At 60.2% G+C, this 20,428-nt stretch overlaps 1 protein-coding gene across 3 annotated transcripts; it reads left to right on the forward strand.

Moving 5' to 3' along the window:
* The first annotated feature begins 11,834 nt into the window (after nt 1-11,834).
* Nucleotides 11,835-20,051, forward strand: MRGPRF (MAS related GPR family member F). Of its 3 annotated transcripts, none has more exons than XM_008146843.3 (3): nt 11,835-12,020; nt 15,187-15,300; nt 18,221-20,051. In XM_008146843.3, the coding sequence occupies exons 2-3, from the start codon at nt 15,253-15,255 to the stop codon at nt 19,202-19,204; spliced, it is 1,032 nt and encodes a 343-aa protein (XP_008145065.2). In that variant the 5' UTR covers nt 11,835-12,020; nt 15,187-15,252; the 3' UTR covers nt 19,205-20,051. The 3 variants fall into 3 exon arrangements, with proteins under 3 accessions (XP_008145065.2, XP_054580765.1, XP_054580764.1); XM_054724790.1 differs by lacking the exon at nt 11,835-12,020 and adding an exon at nt 12,484-12,687; XM_054724789.1 differs by lacking the exon at nt 11,835-12,020 and adding an exon at nt 12,484-12,673.
* The last annotated feature ends 377 nt before the right edge of the window (nt 20,052-20,428 follow it).

Raw genomic sequence — 20,428 nt, forward strand, 5'->3', positions numbered from 1 at the left:
TAGAGGCCACTGCATCTCTTCACTCATGGCACCTCCGTCATCAAAACCATCACGAGCGCATTGCATCCTTTTCATGCTCCGAATGAGAGAATGAGAGGCTTCAAAATGCCTTCCAAGATCTTTCTGGCTTTGCCTGCGGCCACATCTCTTTGCTTTCAAGGGCTCATGCAATTACACTGGGCAGCCCGGATAATCCAGGGTCATCTTCTTCTAGTATTTAAGATCGGCTGATTAGTAACTTTAATTACATCTGCAAAATCCTTTTTTCCCCCATTCTTTTATTAAGGTATTACATGTGTACATATCTTCCCATTGCCCTCCCCCCCCCACCCTGCAAAATCCCTTTTGCCTCTAACCTATCATAACTCCAGGCCTGATCCCAGTGGGTGAAGGTCATGGGGGCCAAAATTCTGCCTCCCAAGCTCAGAAAAGTCAATTAAAAAAAAAAAAAGATTAAATTCTCCATAGATAGGAACGAGGCAAAGAACATGAGCCAGAAGTTCACAAAAGCCCACCAGAGTGGCTCGGTTGATTGAGCATCATCCTGTGCAACAGAGGTTTGCTGGCTCAACTCCTGGTCGGGGCGCATGCCTGGGTTGCAGTTGCGGTTCCTGTGTCGGGCCTGTGCAAAAAGGCAGCCGATGTTTCTCTCTCTTTCTAAACATGTCCTCTGGTGAGGATTGAAAAAGTAAAAAATATATATTTTTTTAAGTTCACAAAAGAAAATATATCAACAATGAATGTGTGAAACAAAGCTCCGCCTCAGTAGAAGAGATGCTGATTAAAATAACAATGAGCCCTAGCCGGTTTGGCTCAGTGGCTAGAACATTGGCCTGCAGACTGAAGGGTCCCGGGTTCGATTCCAGTCAGGAGCACATACCACAGTTGCAGGCTCCTCCCCGGCCTGGGCCCTGGTTCGGGGCCAGTGCAGGAGGCAACCAATAGATGTGTTTCTCTCATATCGATATTTCTCTCTGTCTTTCCCTCTCTCTCCCACTCTCCCTAAAAATCAATGGAAAAATAGCCTCAGGGCCCTAGTCAGTTTGGCTCAGTGGATAGAGCGTAGGCCTGTGGACCAAAAGGTCCCGGGTTCGATTCCAGTCAAGGGCATGTACTTAAGTTGCAGGCTCCTCCCTGGCCGGGGCCCTGGTCAGGGCGCGTGCAGGAGGCAACCCATTGATGTGTTTCTCTCACATTGATGTTTCTCTGTCCTTCCCTCTCTCTTCCACTCTCTATAAATATTTTAAAATATATATCAATGAAAAAAATATCCTCGGGTGAGGATTAAAAAATTTTTTTAAAGAAAAATATCCTCAGGATTAAAAATAATATATATAAAAGCCTACCATGTAAAGTGTCCCCTCAGGAGTTCGATGGGGAGACTGGGAGTTTGATCACTCGCTATGACTTGCACGACCACCAGGGGGCGGCGCAGAGCGAGGGAAGGCCCCCTGCTGGCACCCAGAAGGCCCCAATCGGCCCTGATCTCTGGCCAGGTCTAGGGACCCTACAGTGCACAAATTTCGTGCACTGAACCTCTAGTAATAATAATAATAATAATGAGATTGGTGAGCACATCAATTGGCCAAGGTTTGAAAGATGATAATGCTGAGAGGGCTCAGAGGGCCAGGGTGTGGCTAGCCACGGGATGTGTTCATGGTTTGCTTTTATTTTTAACATTTTTAAAACTTGACAAAAGTAAGATATTTTTATTCTGAAAAAGGAATTAATAGATGCACGCAGCTCTTAGCAACAATGGCCCATCCCCTAAGGACTTGTCTTATTGCAATTAAAGAATTCCCTCGATGTTTGTGTACAAACTCGCAGAGGCCGAAGGAGCTACGCACAGTGTGTGCATTTGCCTCGACTGCGCGGTGTTTGTGTTGAAGCTGGTGTAAACATAGGGGGCTAACAGATCTCTCACCAAAGGGGAGGTGGAAATTAACTAGAGGGGGAGGGGCCCGGCTTGGTCCAGTAGGAAGGCCAGCATATTGTCCCTGGTACAGCCAGACTGCCCCCGGGGTGCAGACAGATGCCCTCTGGGCTGTGTCCATCACTAGCTTTCAGTAAGTCGGCCTGGTACTTCGGGGTGCCTGCAAGGAGAGAAAGGGCTCCTGAGGCCCTCTGGGTAGCTGGGTGCTCAGAGCAGTCCCGTGTGGGGGTCTCCTAGGCACTGGGGCACTGGCTGAGCCAGCGGTGTCGAGGGATCAATGCTGGTCTGGAGGTGAAACCAGAGAGACGTCTAACTGGCCTCTGTGTGACTGTAACTAATAACCCCCAAGCTCCATGGTTTAAAACAGCACTTGTTATGTCCCAGTTTGCTGAGACGGGAATGGGAATGTGGCTCAGCCGGATGCCCCCGGCGCTGGGTCTCTCACAGGCCGGATCACCGTGTGGACCTGGGAGCTGCCATTCCCAGGATCTGCGGGTCCAGGTGTGCTCCGAGACTGCGGGCTGGATTCAGCTCCCCCGAGAGGCCGCCCTCAGTTCCCAGACACAGGGGTCTCTCCTCGGGGCAGCTCAGGACGAAGCAGCCGGCTCCATCAGAAGGAATAAGTGAGAAAGCCAGAGGATGGGGACTAACAAGATGGGACTCACCGTCCTTCATAACCTCATCTCAGAAGAGACGTCCCACCACGCTTGCCAGGTTCTAGTTGTCTGAGGCAGGTCAGCAGGTCCAGCCCCTTCAAGGAGAGGGAACCACATTCTGCAAGAACACCAGGAAGTGGGGAGCCTTAGGGCTCATCCTAGAAGGCACCCTACCGCCATAGGTGACAACAAGGGCTGTGTTTTCATGTTAATGTCTGTGCCCTTAAGACCACCTGCCACACCACGATTCTCATCCGGGTCTCACATCTGCCCTGTGAGCTGAGACAGAGGTCCCTCTCCCCATGACAGATGAGGAAACCGAGTCTGGAGGGGCTCCGTGATGTTCCTCCCGAGGCTGCCTCACCCGATGGGCTGGAAGCACCATGTCTAAGAACAGCCCTGACCCCCCATCAATGGAGGCCAGGAGCACAGGACCCGCTCAGGGGAGGATGAAGCCCAGCGGGCAGCGGGCAGCGGGCAGCGGGCAGCACAGCAGGCCTGGGAAGGGCCAAGCTGGGTCCTGGCACGGGCTGGCCCTGCAGTCACAGAGCAGCAGCTTCCTCCTGCAGGGGCGGCCAGCCCAGAGGGAGGACCCAGCAAAGTCAGAGCCAGTGGTTTGCAAAGCAGCTGAGATAGGGGGGTCCTTGGCAGGAAGTCCAGTCCCTGCCCTGCCCCCAGGCAAGAAAACAAACCTGAGATTCATTAGGGCACAGGGTCCTCCTCTCCCCTCCCCCCGCCCCGTCCCCCTGCCCCTCACAGCAACATAAATGAAGAACCCGCCCAGCACCCCGCAGCTGCAGCTGCGTTTCCAGTGTTGCTTCGCTGCCCGAGGTGTCCCTTGGAGCCTGCAGTGGAGAAAGGCGCCCTCTTGGTGGGGACATTGCCCGGCTCAGCCTCAGCACGGCCACTGGGGCGGCCCCCTCAGCAGAGAGCGCTTCCTCCCAAGATGCCCAGCCAGAGGGTGCGCCAAACGTGGCTGGAATGCCAGAAATGCGCCCTCAGCTCCCAAACATGTGCCCCGAGCTGTGGGCAAAGTGCCAACCGCCGCCCTGTTTGGTTCCCACTTTGTTTTCTAGGGGGGAATAAGGGAAACGTCCTGGGAGACTGGGGGGTGCATGGGAGAGTCCAAGAGGGGCCAATGTCCTCCCCACCTGGAGGCACCGGCCCTCACCGGCCGGCGCCCTGGGCCTGCTCCGCACTCTCGTCATATTCATTTCCTTCCTGGTGCCTCAGGCCACGCGGGGCTGGCTTCCTCGGCGTGAGCGGCGCGCGTGTGCCCACGTGGGTCTTTGTAAAGGTAGCGTCAGGGTTTTTATTCACTCAATCATCACGCATCTATGGAGCGCCTGCTACATGCCAGGAACTGAGGGAGGCACTGTTAACTGATACAAAAGGTGCTCAACTTGACTCTAAAAGCACATGGAAAAACGTAAAAATCATCCAGCCGTGCAGTGACCTGGGAAAAGCATGGGCCCTGAATCCTTCAGATCTGAATTCACACCCCTCCCCACCCCCATCCCCAGGCCTCTGTTTCCACCCCCAAGAAGCGGGGTTTGCAGCAAGATGGGCACACAGTAGGGCCTTGTCCCTCCCTGCCCCCTCACCCACTTCCCTCCACACCATCTCTGGGAGAAGAACGAGCCAGTGTTTAAGGTCACAGAGGATTCTCAGATCCCCCACACGTCAGCCCCGGAGCTGCCCCTGGGGCATCTCAGCAGTTATCCAGCTGCTGCTCTTGGGAACGCGGAGACTCGGAGAGGCCATTTGCTTTGTCCAAGGTCACACAGCGAGTGAGGGGCACAGGGGGCACGCAGCCTGGCCCGGGACTGGAAGGACACCATGTCTCAGAGCACAGGCCGCGAGCCGGGGCCTTGGCGAGCAAACCCCTCGCCCGTGCCCTGGGGACAAGTGTGCGGAACACCGAATGCTTCCCAGGCTGCACTTGCTATTTCCAGTTCTCCCACGTGACACCAGCAACAGGAATCTGGGGAGACCCGGATCATTGCTGCGTTGGGAACTGAGCTTGTGGTGGGAACTAAGCGGGGGTAGGGGGTCAGGGTGGTGAGGGTCAGCAGGGGGGAGGCGGGAGAGCGGAGGGCTGAAGGCCGAGCCCAGAGGCCTGGGGGGTTGGGGCGCAGCTCAGGGCAGAAGGTCCACGGGGAGTCTGGGTGAGGGCCCAGGACAGGCCGGCCAGGATGGCGTCTGGGGCCTTGCCAGGTCAGATGGAGGCACAGACCTCCTCCTGAGCCGGCAGCTGCTGAGACAGGGCCGAGGAGTCAGTGTGGATGTGGGTACCGAAAAGTAGGTCAGGGCCGGCAAGAAACCGAGGAAGGTGCATTATCCGCTGGTAGCAGCCAGCTCAGTCCCGTGGGGTCCTCGGGGCACGGAATCTGGGTGCTCTCCCCACCCCCTGCAACGCTGGCCATTAGCTGGGGGCCACTCCTAGGGCACGGAGCTCCCTGCACGGAGATGGGGATGAGCGAGAGACAGCAGGACGGGGACGGAAGCCGCCCCGTGACTGCCTGGAACGCAGCCCAGGCTTTGAGCTTGCTGCCAGGCCAGCTGCCCAGAGCTCCTCGGCAGGGCACAGGTCCAAGGGCAGAGACGACCAGGACCAAGGAGCCTGGAAGGGGAGGCCCCTGGGTTCTAGGCTGAAGGGGGACTGGTGTCACCCAGGCTGGGGAGAGCTGGTCCCCGGCTGCAGGGGTAAGCCAGGCTAGGGGACCTGGTAGCTCATGGTCAAGGTCTGTTCTGCAAGACGGAGGAGAAGTCCCCACCTGGCTCGGGCGGCAGTGGATGGTGTGAGCCCCTCAGAGCCAGCAACGCCCCAGCAGCTGAAACCAGGAAGCTGTTCAGAGAATGATGCCCAGGGACCTTCGGCTCCCTTCAGAGCAGGCTGAGTGCCACCCTGGGACACTGGCACCATATCAAGTGTGTCCTGTGAGCCAGGTCCTCCCGTTGGGCGGGCAGAGGCCAGGCAGGGGACCATGGAGAGTTCATGTTCTGTCTCCATTTTTCAAAAGAATGAGTTCTGGAGATGATGGTGGGGATGGCTGCACAACACGGTGGGTGTGCCTCCTACCCCTGCGCTGGGCACTTCAAAACGGCTCAAGTGGCAAAGTTTACCATAATATTTGTAAAGATCCTGGTAGGGTTTCTGTTTTGTTTTATTGATTTCAGAGGGAGGAAGGGAGAGAGAGAGAGAAACATCCATGGTAAGAGAGAATCCTCGATGGCTGCCTCCTGTACGCCCCTCACGGGGGAACAGAGCCCACAGCCCCGTCACGTGCCCTCACCGGGAATGAACCATGACCTGCCGGTTCATAGGCTGACGCTCACCCACTGAACCAGGCCAGCCGGGCCCTGGTGTTTTTTTAATGACCTGAAACACACACACACACACACACACACACACACACACACACACACACTCAGGACAATCTGTTCCGCTGGCAGATGGAACAAAACCTCGGGGAAGTTCCAGATCAAACCGCTGCACCAGGAGCTGACAGCCGTGACTTTCATCTGGAAAACAGCGGCTTCTGCCAGAAGCCGGGCCTCCCACCAACAGGAGACACCGGGTCCCTGGGACTCGAGAACAGCTCTGCCATTCTGCGCTCGTCCCACGGAAAGCTGAAGCTAATTAGGACCGGGGTCAAGGCAGGTTTTCATTGTAGTTGCACGTGTGTGCGCCAGCGGCCGGCCTGGACGGAACTGCACAATATGATCTCAGGATTTAGGGCAGGGTCATCCCTGGCCTCCCTCCCTCCCATTCCCCCCAAGTCAGGAGTCGCTGGCACCAGTCCCCGTGAGGGTCTGACCGCCGCCCTGGCTGCCTGTCTCTTCCCCCTCGCCAGGGACACCTGTGTAGGTGTCACAATAACCTACGGAAGGGGGCTGGGGCGATGGGGAGCTGAAGACGAGGCCCATCAAAGCAAGGCAGGAGTGAATTCTCGCCCTCTTCCTCCCCTGCCTCACTTCCCCATGTCCATGTGGTGCTTCCCAGGATCACCACCCGAGCACGTGATGAGGCCCCCACCAAGTGAAGTATGGTTGAAGGGGTGGTGGTGAGTGCACGGCACAGCCACAAAGGGGTGGACTGTGCTAGACTGTCTGCCCCCATCGTGTCTTCCTACGGCTGAAAACGGTTTTCCTGAGTTACCTCCCGGAGCGGCACTGGGTTAGAGCTTGCCTTCAAGGAGGGATCCTGGGAGGCCTGGGAGGTGGAGCAAAGTGGAGGCCGTGGCTCTGCAGACGTCTCCAGGACCTCCTGCTTCGGGCTCCGGACGGCCAGATGGGGCAGCCTCCCTGGCTTCTGCAGCTCCTGTGCCGATACCTGGCCCCAGCCTGGTTAGTGACCGGCTCTCCTATCCTCCCGATTTCCGTGCCCCAGCCCACACACGCTCCTCTATGAAACTCCTTATTTCCCTGAGAGTGTGATGTGTCTGTTTCCTGATCCAGCTGGGGGAGAGAGAGGGAGGGGGGAAGGGAAATAAGGAAGCAGGGAGGGAGGGATGCTGCAGGGGAACCCTAGATTAAAGTAAGGGGCAAGAAGCATATCCAGCAATGAACCTTGTCTGGACCCTAATTCACACACACAATTCTCTAGTAAATAGAGATAGACAGATCTTTCCCGCCTCAGGGCCTTTGCGCCTGCTGCTGTCAACCTTGGAATGCTTTCCTGTGGGCTCGGTGAGTACCTGGCTCCTTCTCCTTCCCCCTTTCACCTCTAGCCCACCCTCAATCAGTAGGCCTATCTGCCATTCTGTATGAGTTTCTAATTGCTGCTATAACAAACTAGAGGCCCGGTGCATGAATTTGTGCACTTGGGGAGGAGGAGGTCCCTCAGCCCGGATTGTGAGAAGGCACAGGCCAAGCCGAGGGACCCCACTGGTGCATGACTGGGGCCGAGGAGGGACGCATCAGATTGGCCAGCCAGGGAGGGACTGCAGGAGGGCTCCAGGGTGTGTCCGGCCCATCTTGCTCAGTCCCAATCAACTGGACCCCAGCAGCAAGCTAACCTACTGGTCAGAGTGTCTGCCCCCTGGTGGTCAGTGCACATCATAGCGAGTGGTTGAGCGGCCTTAGCATATCATTAGCATATTACGCTTTGATTGGTTGAACAGTCGACCAGACGACCGGACACTTAGCATATTAGACTTTTATTATATAGGATGAGCACAAACTTAGTGGCTTAAAACAACACACATGTATTCTCCTGTAGTTCTAGAGATAATGGAGCCTAAAATCAAGGTGTGTGCAGGGCTGGTTCCTCCTGGGGCCCCAAGGGGAGAATCCTTTTCCTTGTCTTTTCAGCCTTTTAAGGCCACTTGCATCCTTGGCTCATGGCCCCTTTCTCACACTCCCCTGGCCTCTTCCTTAGGGCATCACATCTCCTGCCTGACCTCCTGATTGTCTTCCATCATCACATCTCACTCTGACCCTCTTGCTTCTCTCTTATAAGGACCCTTGTGATTATATGGGACCCACCTGGATTATCCAGAATAACCTCCCCATCTCAAGATCCTTCACGTCATCAAATCTGCAAAGTCCCTTTTGCCATGGAAGGTCACATATTCTCAGGATCTTGGAATTCAGACATCAACATCTCTAAGGTCATCCAGCCTATGACACACCCTCCTCTCTCCCACCATATAATTTCCTATCACCACACCTGTTCGTCTTCCTCACTGCAATGATCCCAGTTAGAACTCTTTTGTTCATTTGTTTCTGTTTATCACCTGCTCTTCTTTCCCTACATGTCTGGTTCCTCTACGATTCTTTCCCCAGGATCAACATTGTTGGTGTTCAGTAACTATGTGTTAAATAAAGATAAGAATGAGTGAATAAATGATGGTTGAATGGATGATGGATGATGGGTGGGTGAATGGATGATGGATGGATGGGTGATGGATGGATGGATGGATGGATGGATGGATGGATGGATGGCTGATGGATGATGGATGGATGAATGGATGATGGATGGGTGAATGGATGATAGATGGATGGATGGATGGATGGATGGATGGCTGATGGATGATGGATGGGTGAATGGATGATAGATGGATGGTGGATGGATGATGGATGGATGGATGGATGGATGGATGGATGGATGGATGGCTAAAGGATGATGGATGGGTGAATGGATGATAGATGGATGGTGGATGGATGATGGATGGATAATGGATGAACGTTGAATGGATGAACAAATGAACAGTCTTCCACATCAGGGACAGAGGAAAGTGTAGGCTTCTGTAAAGATTCCCACGATGCAGCTTCTATCACAGACGCTCCAGCCTGGCCAGAGCAGGGGAAAGAACAGAAGAGGGTCCCACTCACCTCCCATCAGGAAAGCTAGCTAGACCTTGGAGAGACCTTTTTATCTCAAGGGTTGAAGCCAAAGGGCCTCAGGCATGGACCTGGGAGACCCAGACCGCACACACATTTGCCTTGTCTCCTCCTGAGAGAAAAAAGAAGAGCCAGTGGTAGCGCTAACGTGGAAAGTGAGGACGGGGCATGGAGCAACAAGCATCATCAGATCCCACCACCCTCCCCATGGCACAGCTGGGGAAACCAAGGCTCGGGTTCCCTCCGTCTGCCAGAGGCAGAGCCAGGGCTAGATCCCAGGGTCCAGAGCTCTCCCCACATCTTGACGTCTCCATGCCCAGCACCGGAGACGTGGACACGGAGAGGTCCCAGCCCCTGAGCGCAGGTGCTACGGACACACACACAGTTACTCCCTGGGCCTCGGTCTCCTCACTTCCGGAATGTGGGCCTCACCTTCATCTGTGTCATTCACCATTGGATTCCCAGGGCCTAAAACAGTGCCTGGCACATACTAGATGCTCAGTAAACACATGCTAGATGAATCTGTAAACTGGGCGGGGGCGGGGCGGGGAGCTGCTGTGAGGATTAAGAGATTCCATTTATGCAGGCTCTGGTTCACAGGACACAGTGAGTGGCCTATAGCTGCCATCACTGCACCTGTCCCCCGACAGATGGGACACATGGCAGCAGAGAGGTGAGAACACAACAAGGAGGGTGAGACCTTGGACCCGGTGAGCTGATCGGAGCAGCCCAGCTTGGGCACCTCATCCACCGGGGCCCTCTCTGCGCCCCTCAGCCTCATGCAGCCCCCATTCACGCGTGCACATGCCTTCCTGCCCCAGGGCCTTTGCTCACACCACTTCCTCTGCTGGATGCCCTCCTTCCCCTTCTCACCTGAGTCCCTCCTGCCCAGCTTTCCTCGTGGGCTCCATGATCACCTCCTCAGAGACCCGTCCTGGTCTCCCTGGCCCACCCGGCCGTGGTGCTGTCTGTTCAGTGTGGTTTTACACGTGTTCGGATCATCTGGCTCCGGTTTGCCTCTCCGCGTGCCTTCAGCGGGTTCATCAGCCTGGAGCACGGTGCCTGGCGCCCCACAGGTGTTCTGGCTTCCACAGTGTGCGAGGAGCAGGCAGAGGCTCTGCCCCACGGCCACCGTCCTGCAGGGGGCAGATCTGGCAGCAGGCAGCCCTGCCCAGAACCTCCTGCCCCCAGGACCCCCCAGCAGAGGAGGGTCCTGGCCTGAGGGGGTGTGGGGTGTCCTGTGGGACCACAGAGTCCACCTGTGAGGCCCATGTGGGGGGCGATTAAAAACCAAGTTCCTGGGCAGAGCCTTTCTGAGGTGCACACAGCGCTTTGCCGCCTGGATTGACCCCTTCCCCGTTGCAACTCTGTGAGTCACTTCTCCTCCACCCGACAGGAGAGGACACCGAGGCCCAGGACCGCCCCGGACTGAAGCAGCCACAGGAGCCCCACGTGCCAGCCTGCCGGCTCGCTCCCCGGTCCCTGCAGGAGCCCAGCCTCCGGTGGCAACAGCAGCAAACCGGGCAGAGCATGGCTTCTCCACGCACAAGCACCTCTCATGAGTTTCAGAGGAAACCAATTTCCACACCAAATAAGGCGGCGGGCCTCGGAGCCACCGCCACTTCACACAACTCCTTTTAAGTGTCCAAATGCAATTACACTTGGAACTTGCCTGGACTCGGCCTCCTCCAGCCTCCCCCACCTCCCCTTGGCCTCCCCACATAAACAAGTGGCCCAGCTGGGCCCCAGCTGGCCTGCCCTGGGGATGGGGGGCGGGGGGGGTCCCCGCTGCCTGCTGCCTGCCCAGCCTCTCAGCCCAGGCGTGGCCTGAGCTTCAGCATCCCGGAGCCTCCTCCTGCCCCGCCCCAAGCCAGCTGGGCTCGCAGGGAGCAGTGCGCCCTCCCTCCTCCCGTGGAGGTTTGCACTTGGGCAGGGACAGCCGGTTCCTCGGTTCCTCCGGGGCAGGGACCCGCAGCCCCAGGGCAGGTGCAGGGGGAACTCTCTTTCCAGGGTCCCTTCAAGATGCCCACAGAGGCACCCACACACGATCTGGGTGCCGCTTGCTCCTGTTGGGAACACGCTGGTCGGAATTCCCTCAGGCTCCCCGGCCATGAGAAAGTTGGACCAGGGCAGGAGGGCCTTCCCAAGGGGCTCGCTGGAAAGCCACTCCTCCCCGCCCCCGTCCTCATGCCACCGCTGGGGCGCCTGCACCCCCCAGGCTCTGGCTCGGGGCCCCGGGACCCCATGGTGCTTGTGGGGGGGAGTAGAGGTTGACTCATCCTCCCCGTGGACAGCGCACACACCAGGCACCCGCAGCCGCCAGGTCCCGGCTCGGCCCCGGCGAGCGCAGTGATTTTCCACTTGGGCCATCTGATTGCTATTAGGGCCGGGAGCAGGGGATTCCTGGTTCCAAGGGCCCGTGGGGGCCCTGGGCAGATTCCGGGGTGGGCGGGGAAGAGGCGTGCCACCTGGGTGGCCTCCCTGTCCCCTGCCAAGTCTACCTCTCACACACCCGCACCTCCCCCTCCGCGGAGCCCTCGCCTGCTGTCTCCTGGCTTCTCATATCAGCCCCTCAGTACGTCGGAACAATCCGTGGGGGCCCCCCCCTCCTGGACCTGTGCCCCCAAAAGGCCCAGTGGGAGCTGCCGAGAGAAGGCACCCGCAAGTGGACAGCGGACGCCCCTCTCTCCAGGATGCGCGGGAGATTAACAGCTGGACTCTGGCCACAGTGCTCGGGCCAACTTGACGTCACCAGGCAGAGCGATGAGTTCCCAGTGGGGCTCTGGGTGGGAGGGGGGGGCTCCTGAGCAGGGCATTCCTTCCCCAAGCCTCATCCCACTCCGCCCCTCCTCCTCCCTCCCTCCCTCCCCTCCTGCCGGGCCTGGAATTGGGTTTGGGGCGGGTTCTGCTTCCAAAGCCATCTCCCCAGCAGCAGGCGCGGGCTCTCCACACTCTGGCTCTCGTTTGCTGAGGCTCCAGCCCTGCTCCACACTGGCCTGCTGCCTCGGGGATCGCAGCCGGAGGCGGGCATCGCCGGAGCGCCCTCCACAAAGGGCGGCCCTGGAGGACCCGGACAGCTGCAGGTAGCTCCATGGGGCCCAGGGCCCCGGGGAGGGAGGGCCAGGAACCAGGCTACAGGGCGAAGGCCAAGCAGGGAAGGGGGATGAGGTGAGCACCTTCGGGGCAGGCAGCTCCCAGAAACCACAGCCCCAAGGAGGAGCCCTGGGACCCCAGAGAGGGCTGTCACCCACCCAGCAGCCTGCGAGGCTCCAGAAGTCCCAGGGACATTGGGGACCCTCGAGAGCCCCCCTTCTGTGGGGCTGGCCCTGGTGTTCTGGCAACTCCCGACTCCCAAGCTGTCCTCCACCCCCAGGCCCTGCTCTGTCCGCCAGTGGGTGTGGGCTCCCCCTCTGTCCCTCCACCACCCTCGGCAGCAGCTGTCCAAGCCTGGAAGGGCGGGGAGGGAACACCCAGCGGGCAGCATCCCAAGCTCGGGGAGAGGGCTCCCTGCTCGCACGCACTCCGCACTCCGCACTCCGCACACCCCACTGCTGCGCTGCCTCCTTCCCTGGGCACCGAGCTCAGGCAGCTCAGTGTGGGGCCAGCGCTGGGGTGGACAGAGGGACCAGCCTGGCAGCCACAGGAGGCTGGACAGCTGGGTGCCCCCTTCCCAGGCCTGAGACACCTGATGTGGAGTTGGCATTGGATGGAGGCTGTTGGTGAAATTTTCTGGAAGGTATCACTCCCCCAGTAAGCCTTTCAACATGCGTTGTGAGCAGAGGATTGGCGGGGGAGGGAGGCTGGAGAGAGAAAAGGCAGGCTCTCGTCCTGCCCAGGGGGCAGCCTGGGGACACGGAGAGGGGCTGGCGGGCAGACTGGAGAACTTAGTGTCCCACCTGGGCCTCCTGGAGGACAGCCTCCCCTGGGGCCCGCACAGGTTTGGGGCTGGGGGTGGTGCGTGCGGGTGGGAGGAGATGAGAGCTTCCTGAGGCTGAGGAGACAGACAGGTGGTCAGGGGCCTCTCCTTGGGTGTTGGGTTTTGAAAGGAGGGCCGGGAGGGAGCTGAGCTGGCAGCTTTTTTTTTTTCTTTTCTGTCTGCTTTAGCTCTCATAGGCCCAACCCAACCTGAGGAGCACACACATTCACACGCACTCACACATGTCCCATGCACATGACACACACATGTCTTTCTAGGGCCCATCTGGGGTCCACTTGGCTTCTGGTCCCTCTGTGTGAGTGCAATAGCTCTTCTCTGAGGGCTCAGAGACACACACGGGCACCCACCCCTCCATCAGTCAGCAGAGGGGCGGGGTTGGGGGCCCACTCCAGGCCCCGTCCAAGCCAGGCACCATGCGCAGGTCCCAGCCAGCTGCCCTTGGGGGCCCTGCGTAGTTGGGGGTCTCACCTGCCTAGGTGAAAGGGCAGGGCTCTTTAGCCTCCGGACATCCTGGGTCCAGGCACTGAGAAGCGAGGGCGCAGTGCAGGGGGTGTACCTGGGGCCGGGTAGGATGGGGGGGCGGGTAGGCTGGGGTTGCAGGCTGGCGTGGAGAGCTTGGGCAAGCCCAGCAGGTGGTGAGGCATGAGACCTACCCCTGGTGATGGGTACAGTGGCCCAACTAGAGTCAAGACTGGAGAGGTGGGGGGAAGGGGGTGCGGTTAAGACGCACACCTCCTTGCACTGCCATCTGCAAACCCACACCACACCCACATCAGGGACTCGCCCATGGGACTCCCACCCACCCCGCAATCACCTCTCTGGGGCACCTGTACCGGCTGCTGTCCAGGGCCGCTTGGCCAGCCACATGTGGTCTGGTGTTCTGAGGGCTGCGCTGGCGCCGCGGGCTGGGGGTGGTGGGGGCTACCGAGGGTTAAGGAAGGGTGGCAACCCACACAGACAGCCGCCCTCTCCAGCCAATAATGGGCCTGGCTGCTGCGGGGCCTCCTCCCTGGGCCGGCGGGGGCGTGGAGGGGGCTGCCCAGCCTGCGGAGGAAGGAATTCCGGGGGAGTAGAGCTGTGTGCGCTGCCCAGCGCTCCCTCCAGCTGAGGAGAGGCCTAGCCTTTGGCCGCGCCTGTGCCCCTGCAAGACCCTTCCTCCGCACACAGCCTCAGTTTCCCCCCCTGCACAGCAGGACTAGGTGCTTGCCTGTGGAGGCAGAGCTCAGGTGGGGGACCCGGGGCAGGCGGACCAGTGAGCTCTGCCCTGCCCGGGTGAACCTGTCTCCTGCAGGGAAGCCCCCTCCCGAGACTGTCGCCCCTCCCAGGCCCCCCAGACCTGCCTGGCTGAGTCCAGCTGCCCCTCCACCAGCCTGGAGCCTGGGCCACGGCAGAACCCTGCTGGCTTGATCCCCCCGCAACTGCTCCTGCCTTCACGGCCGCTGGAGTCCTGACCACAAGCCTGCCACGCCACAGCACACGCCGTGGAAGTGGCCTGTGCCCCTGGGCAGGCGACCTCACGCCCCCTGAGCCCTGTGCCCCATCAAAGGGGAATGACAATACCTGCCTTATAGCTGATCACAAGGACAAACGGGCCCCAGCCTGTTTGGCTCGGTGGATAAAGCGTCGACCTGTGGACTGAAGGGTCCCAGGTTCGATTCTGGTCAAGGACACATGCCTGGGTTGCGGGCTAGGTCCCTGGTGGGAGGCGTGCAGGAGGCAGCCACTCAATGACTCTCATCATTGATGTTTCTATCTCTCTCTCCCTCTCCCTTCCTCTCTGAAAGCAAAAAAAAAAAAAAAAAAAAATTTTTTTTTTTTAAAGACAAATGGGATGATGGATGTGGGGCAATGGGTGTAGCTGAGCTGGCACAGTACTCAGCTCCCAGCTGGCAGCCATTGACAGAGGGTTGATGGTGGTGACAATGATGCTGATGATGACCGAGCTGGCCTACCTTCAAGGGAAAGACCAGACCCCTTAGCAGGTTACAAACACAGGCCCCGCCAAAGGCCACCTCCTCCAGGAAGCCCCCCTGCCTTCTGGGTCTGACTTCGGGGAACCCGTGTCCCCCCGTGGGCTGAGCACAGCGGTGGTACCCAGGAAATACGTGTGGGTCTCACTCGCATGTCAGCATGGGGTGAAGGAGGGGCCCAGGCAGGAGGAGGTGACTGCTCTGTGCCGCCCACGTGGCCCTGCCTCTCAGGGAGCCAGGTGACTGCTGGTCGCCTCTCCTCTAGGGTGAGGCCCCGGGGACAGGGCCTGGGAAGGGACAGAGACCACCGCTGCCCTGACGCGGCCCGTCCCGCCTTCGCAGGTGGGGTGCGCCGGCCCGTGAGCTGTGAGCGGAGCCGCGAGGAAGCTGCGCTCCCCAGGCCCGGAGATGGCTGCAAACTGCTCCTGGGAGGCCCATCCCACCAACAGGAACAAGGCAAGTGCCGGAGGCCCACCATGGCCCAGTCTGTGGGGCAGGTGCGGGGGGAGGGGCAGACCCGCCCAGCATCTCCCCACCTCCACCCTCTGCTCCACAGGCCGCAGGTGGGCAGCAGGGCCCCTCGGGCCACACGGCCTGGCACTGGTGGCTGGGTCCCTCGGATCCCCGGGGTGCTCCTCAGTGAGGCCAGCGCAGGGGACTGACACCCTTGAATCGCTGGGGGGCTTCAGTTACCAACCCAGAGACCACCTTTCAGCTCTTCCCTGTAGAGACGGGAGGTTGGCTACTTCCCACGGCCACCCCCGAAGGCCAGCTCCAAGGAGCGTTGCCTGCTCCGAATCACCCTGCTCATGTCACCCACGGCCGGGGCCTCAGTCACATCTGCCTCCTGTCTTCAGACACCAGCGGTGGCTGAAACCCACCACCCCCACCCCACCCAGGACCCCTTCTTCCCAGAGGCCCCTGAACACTGGAATTCCCTTCTGATCCAGGCGACGTGCGCTCACAGTGGAAGAAACTTCGAGTCAGAGGAGGAGACAGGCTCCCACTAGCGCAGTGGCTTGGCGGGGTGAGCCCGGAGGTGGGGGCAGAGCCGGGACGCCTGCCCAGGGCCCTGACCTCCAGCCCCTGGCATTTCCCTCCTCTGGCAGGGACCGCGTGGAGCGGCAGCCACGGGGCAGCAGAGATGGGACTGGCTGGGCGGAGCCTCCAGAAACCCCTGACAGAAGGCAGGGCGGGGAGGGGGCCAGGCTCCAGGGCAGGCATTTTACAGGCGGCATGTGTCTGGGGATGGCAGCTCCCCGCCCAGTGACTCACCCGGGCCTCCCGCTCTGACTCCAGGACCGGATTGCAGGCTTTTTCCAGCCTGTGATCCGCTCCGACCGACGCAGCCCCTGCAGCCAGTCCCCTCCCGGTGACCAGGCCGGTCCCCGACGGGCTGGCTCAGGCCCCGGTCTCAGGAATTGCTAGGTCCGTCCCCGGCTCAGAGGAGGCTGGTCAAGGCCACCAGCAGGAAAGGCTGAATAAAGAGCCAGCTCGGGGCTTGGGGGCTGACGGACATAAATGTATTCATAGGAAGACAGGTGGAGAACAGCACCCGCTTAGAGTGACCTCGCGAAGGCTCCCCAAGGTTTGGCCAACACCCTCCAGTCCCTGTTTGTAGATTCCCCGAGACCTGACTGAGGAGGCCCCTCCCTTTGTTACGGGGTGTCAGGCCCAGAGAGCAATCCTTCAGGCCCAGCTTCCTGCCCGAGCCGGGCCATCCGGAAGGTGGCAGAACCGTCCTGCCTCAGGGACCTTCCATGTGTTGTTTTTTGTGTCTTGTTTTCTGAGTCATGGCCGATGGGAACTGATACCCGGCCTTAGACGGGGAGGAGGGGGATGTGGGGCCGGGGCCACGGCCAGGTTCCAGCCGTGTGGTGAAGAGTCTGAGATGGATTAGTGATGCCTGCCCGGGTGTGGGACGGAGTGACAGTGCCGGGCAGCCTCTGGAGTGCGAGGTCAAGGTCAGAACCGGCAGCAGACGCGTTGTGTGTGGCCCCACAGAGAATCACATCACCATCTAGAGCAGGGGTCCTCAAACTTTTTAAACAGGGGGCCAGGTCACTGTCCCTCAGACCGTTGGAGGGGAGTCAGAGAGTGCGGCGCACGTTCCACACACGTACTGCGGGCCTGGGATGAGTCGGCTGCTAAGCAGGACAGGCAGCGTTGGCCAAAACACCCTGCGGGCCGGATAAATGTCCTCGGCGGGCCGCATGTGGCCCGCAGGCCGTAGTTTGAGGACCCCTGATCTAGAGATTTGGCTCCTCTGGCGACGGGGAAGGCTGATGGGCTGGAGCCCAGCGGCTGCCCATGTACTCAGGGGGGAGCTCTGCAGTGTGCCTCCGCGCCCCCCACTCCTCCTGCATCTGGCTCACCTCACGCACATACAGGCCCGCCCAGACCCTGCAGGCCGGGCTGAGGTTTGCTGGACACACGTGAGCAGTCAGATCCACTGTTAAAACGCTGATCAATAGTTAAAGTGCTTCCCTGGGGCCTGATAAATACATGCTGCCTCAGCACCCCCCTCCCCAGGGACCCCCACACCAGACCCAGTCCCCCCACTATCCAGACCCCAGAGACCTCTGACTCCCCAGGTCTCTCTGATCCCACTGTGAGCCAGGCCCACTCTTTGTAATTTGCACGTGGCTTTATTTTTTAAGAAGTATTTTCACATGTTAGTGTGAACTAGGGCAGGCGTACAGAAAGCCTGGGGGAATAGGACAGCGCACAGCACACACCCTCAGCGGGTCCTTGCTGGCCTTTCTCCAATGAGCTCGCTCTCTCTATCCCTATCCCTATCTCTGGCTACGCTGTTCCTCCCAGAACTGTTTGCATGTGAATCACAGACACCGAGCCCCTTTGCCCCCAGATAGCCTGCATCTTCGAAGGAAGGACGAGGGCATTCCCATACGTAGCGCCACCCACTCTCCCGGTGATGCAGGGCCGTCATGGGTGCAGGGTGCCCCCACCTCTCCGCAGCCATCCCAGGAACAGCCTTGGCGGCGGGTCAGACCCCTCGCAGTCTCGGACCCGGCACTGCATTGCCTGGCCCTGTCTCTTTCGTCTCCTTCCGTCCAGAAAGGCTCCTCGGCTTCTCTCTACCTTGCACGCGTGGGACGCGTTTTGACGGGTGTCTGTTCTGGCAGGTGGGCGGCCCGGTGCCCTTGTGAGGGGTGGGTATTCCCCTTGCCACCTTGTAGGCGGCTAGCTCCAGACTCCGGGTGACAGAGTGGAGGCGCTGGGCGGACTCAGGGGTGTCGCCCGCTCCAGTGAGAGTCTGTGACGAGGACCAGCACACCTGGACGCGCGTGCGGGGCGGGGCGGGCCCCGCGGCAGGCCTCACGGAGCCCCCCCCCCCCCCTCTGTGCCCGCGCAGATGTGTCCGGGCGTGAGCGAGGCCGCGGAGTTCCACAGCCGCGGCTTCCTGACCATCGAGCAGATCGCCACGCTGCCGCCGCCGCCCGTGGTGAACTACATCTTCCTGCTGCTCTGCCTGTGCGGCCTGGTGGGCAACGGGCTAGTGCTCTGGTTCTTCGGCTTCTCCATCCGGAGGAGCCCCTTCTCCGTCTACTTCCTGCACCTGGCGGGCGCCGACGTGGGCTACCTCGCCAGCAAGGCCGTGCTGTCCGTCCTGAACACCGGCGGCTTCCTGGGCCCCTTCGCCCAGTACGTCCGGGCCGTGTCCAGGATCCTGGGGCTCGGCACGTTCCTCGCCGGCGTGAGCCTCCTGCCAGCCATCAGCGCCGAGCGCTGCCTGTCGGTCATCTTTCCCGCCTGGTACTGGCGGCAGCGGCCCAAGCGCCTGTCGGCGGTGGTGTGCGCCCTGCTCTGGACCCTGTCGCTCCTGGTCACCGGCATCCACCACTACTTCTGCGTGTTTCTGGGCCGCCAGCCCCCCCGGGCGGCCTGCACGCACATGGACATCTTCCTGGGCATCCTGCTCTTCCTGATCTTCTGCCCGCTCATGGTGCTGCCCTGCCTGGCGCTCATCGTGCACGTGGAGTGCCGGGCCCGGCGGCGCCAGCGCTCCTCCAAGCTCAACCACGTCATCCTGGCCGTGGTCTCGGTCTTCCTCGTGTCCTCCATCTACCTGGGGATCGACTGGTTCCTCTTCTGGGCCTTCCGGATCCCGGCCCCCTTCCCCGAGTACGTCACCGACCTGTGCATCTGCATCAACAGCAGCGCCAAGCCCGTCGTCTACTTCCTGGCCGGGCGGGACAAGTCCCAGCGGCTGTGGGAGCCTCTCCGCGTGGTCTTCCAGCGCGCCCTGCGAGACGGCGCCGAGCTGGCCGAGGCCGGGGCCGGCACACCCAACACGGTCACCATGGAGATGCAGGGCCCCTCTGGGAACGCCTCCTGAGAGATGGGCACCTGGAGGGGAGGCGGGGACCACAGGGACCTCCAGAGACCCTTTGCCGGGGACAGGGCCTGGGCAGCTGCCCCGGTGGCCGAGTACAAGGAGGAAAGTCTGCTTCCGGCCCCTCGGGCCTCCTTCTCCCGGGGCGGGAGGCTCTGTGAGCGGCCAAGAGGCTGAGCAGCCACCTGCACACGGACCCTGTGGTCCTGCCAGGCTCCCCCCTGCGTCCTCCTGCATCAGCAGCACCCACTGTACAGAGGTGACCCCCCGGTGGGGGACTCTCCTCACCCCAGGCTGGTCTGGAAAGGAGAGGAGGGGGCCGCCAAGCCCTGTCCACCTGCTGCCCCTCTGAACGAGCCCCCCCTTGAAGGTGACACAGCCATCACAGCACCGGCGGGCCGCCAGCACCTCCCGCCGTGGGGCACCTGTTCTCGCCACGCCACCCGCTCGAGGCAGCGTTGGTGGCAGAGCTGAGCAAGGGGGACTCTCTGAGAGGGGGTCCGGGATAACCTGCCTGTGGCTCAGTCTTCCTGCAGGTGATGTCCCTGCCCCCTGGGGGAGTCCTTGGTGACGTTCATGGGTGTGTTTCTGGGCCCAGCAGGCAGGTGGGCACAGGAGGACCTTCAGCCAGCTCAGAAAGGTCACCCTCCTTTCTGGCTCCACGCCCGCCTCGGCAGCCTTCCGGAGCACACGGCGTGCGCCCGCTGCCGCCCGTGGGCCTCGGGTGCCTGCAGACCATCCAGAAGTGGGCACTGGTTCTACCTGGCCACCCAGCCCAGCTCCAAGCACAGTGGCCCAGCGCCGCCAAAGGAAGTTTTATGAAATAAATGTACATCAATAAACATTTTATATCTTACTTCCTCCGTCCTATCCACGGTCGTGTTCCTTTCTTTAAAATGTATATATATTTTATTGATTTCAGAGAGGAAGGGAGAGGGAGAGATAGATAGAAACATCAATGATGAGAGAGAATCACTGATTGGCTGCCTCCTACATGCCCCCTACTGGGGATCAAGCCCAAAACCAGGCCTGTGCCCTGACTGGGAATTGAACTGTGACCTGCTGGTTCATAGGTCAATGCTCAACCACTGAACCACACTGGCTGACCTGGCAATCTTGTTCCTTTCCATGCACCCTCCCTCCCCACCCTCCCCACAATGCAACCTGCTCTGTCCCAGCCCCTGTGTGTCCTCTCCCAGCTGGTCTGTCCTCCCTCTGAGGTGCTCC

This window comes from Eptesicus fuscus, chromosome 13, assembly GCF_027574615.1.
Source record: "Eptesicus fuscus isolate TK198812 chromosome 13, DD_ASM_mEF_20220401, whole genome shotgun sequence".
Lineage (NCBI taxonomy): Eukaryota > Metazoa > Chordata > Mammalia > Chiroptera > Vespertilionidae > Eptesicus > Eptesicus fuscus.

Coding starts and splice junctions, on each gene's coding strand:
- MRGPRF (XM_008146843.3), top strand. CDS start 15,253: ATGGCTGCAAACTGCTCCTGGGAGGCCCATCCCACCAACAGGAACAAG. Junction 15,301..18,220: donor ATCCCACCAACAGGAACAAG/GCAAGTGCCGGA, acceptor GTGCCCGCGCAG/ATGTGTCCGGGCGTGAGCGA.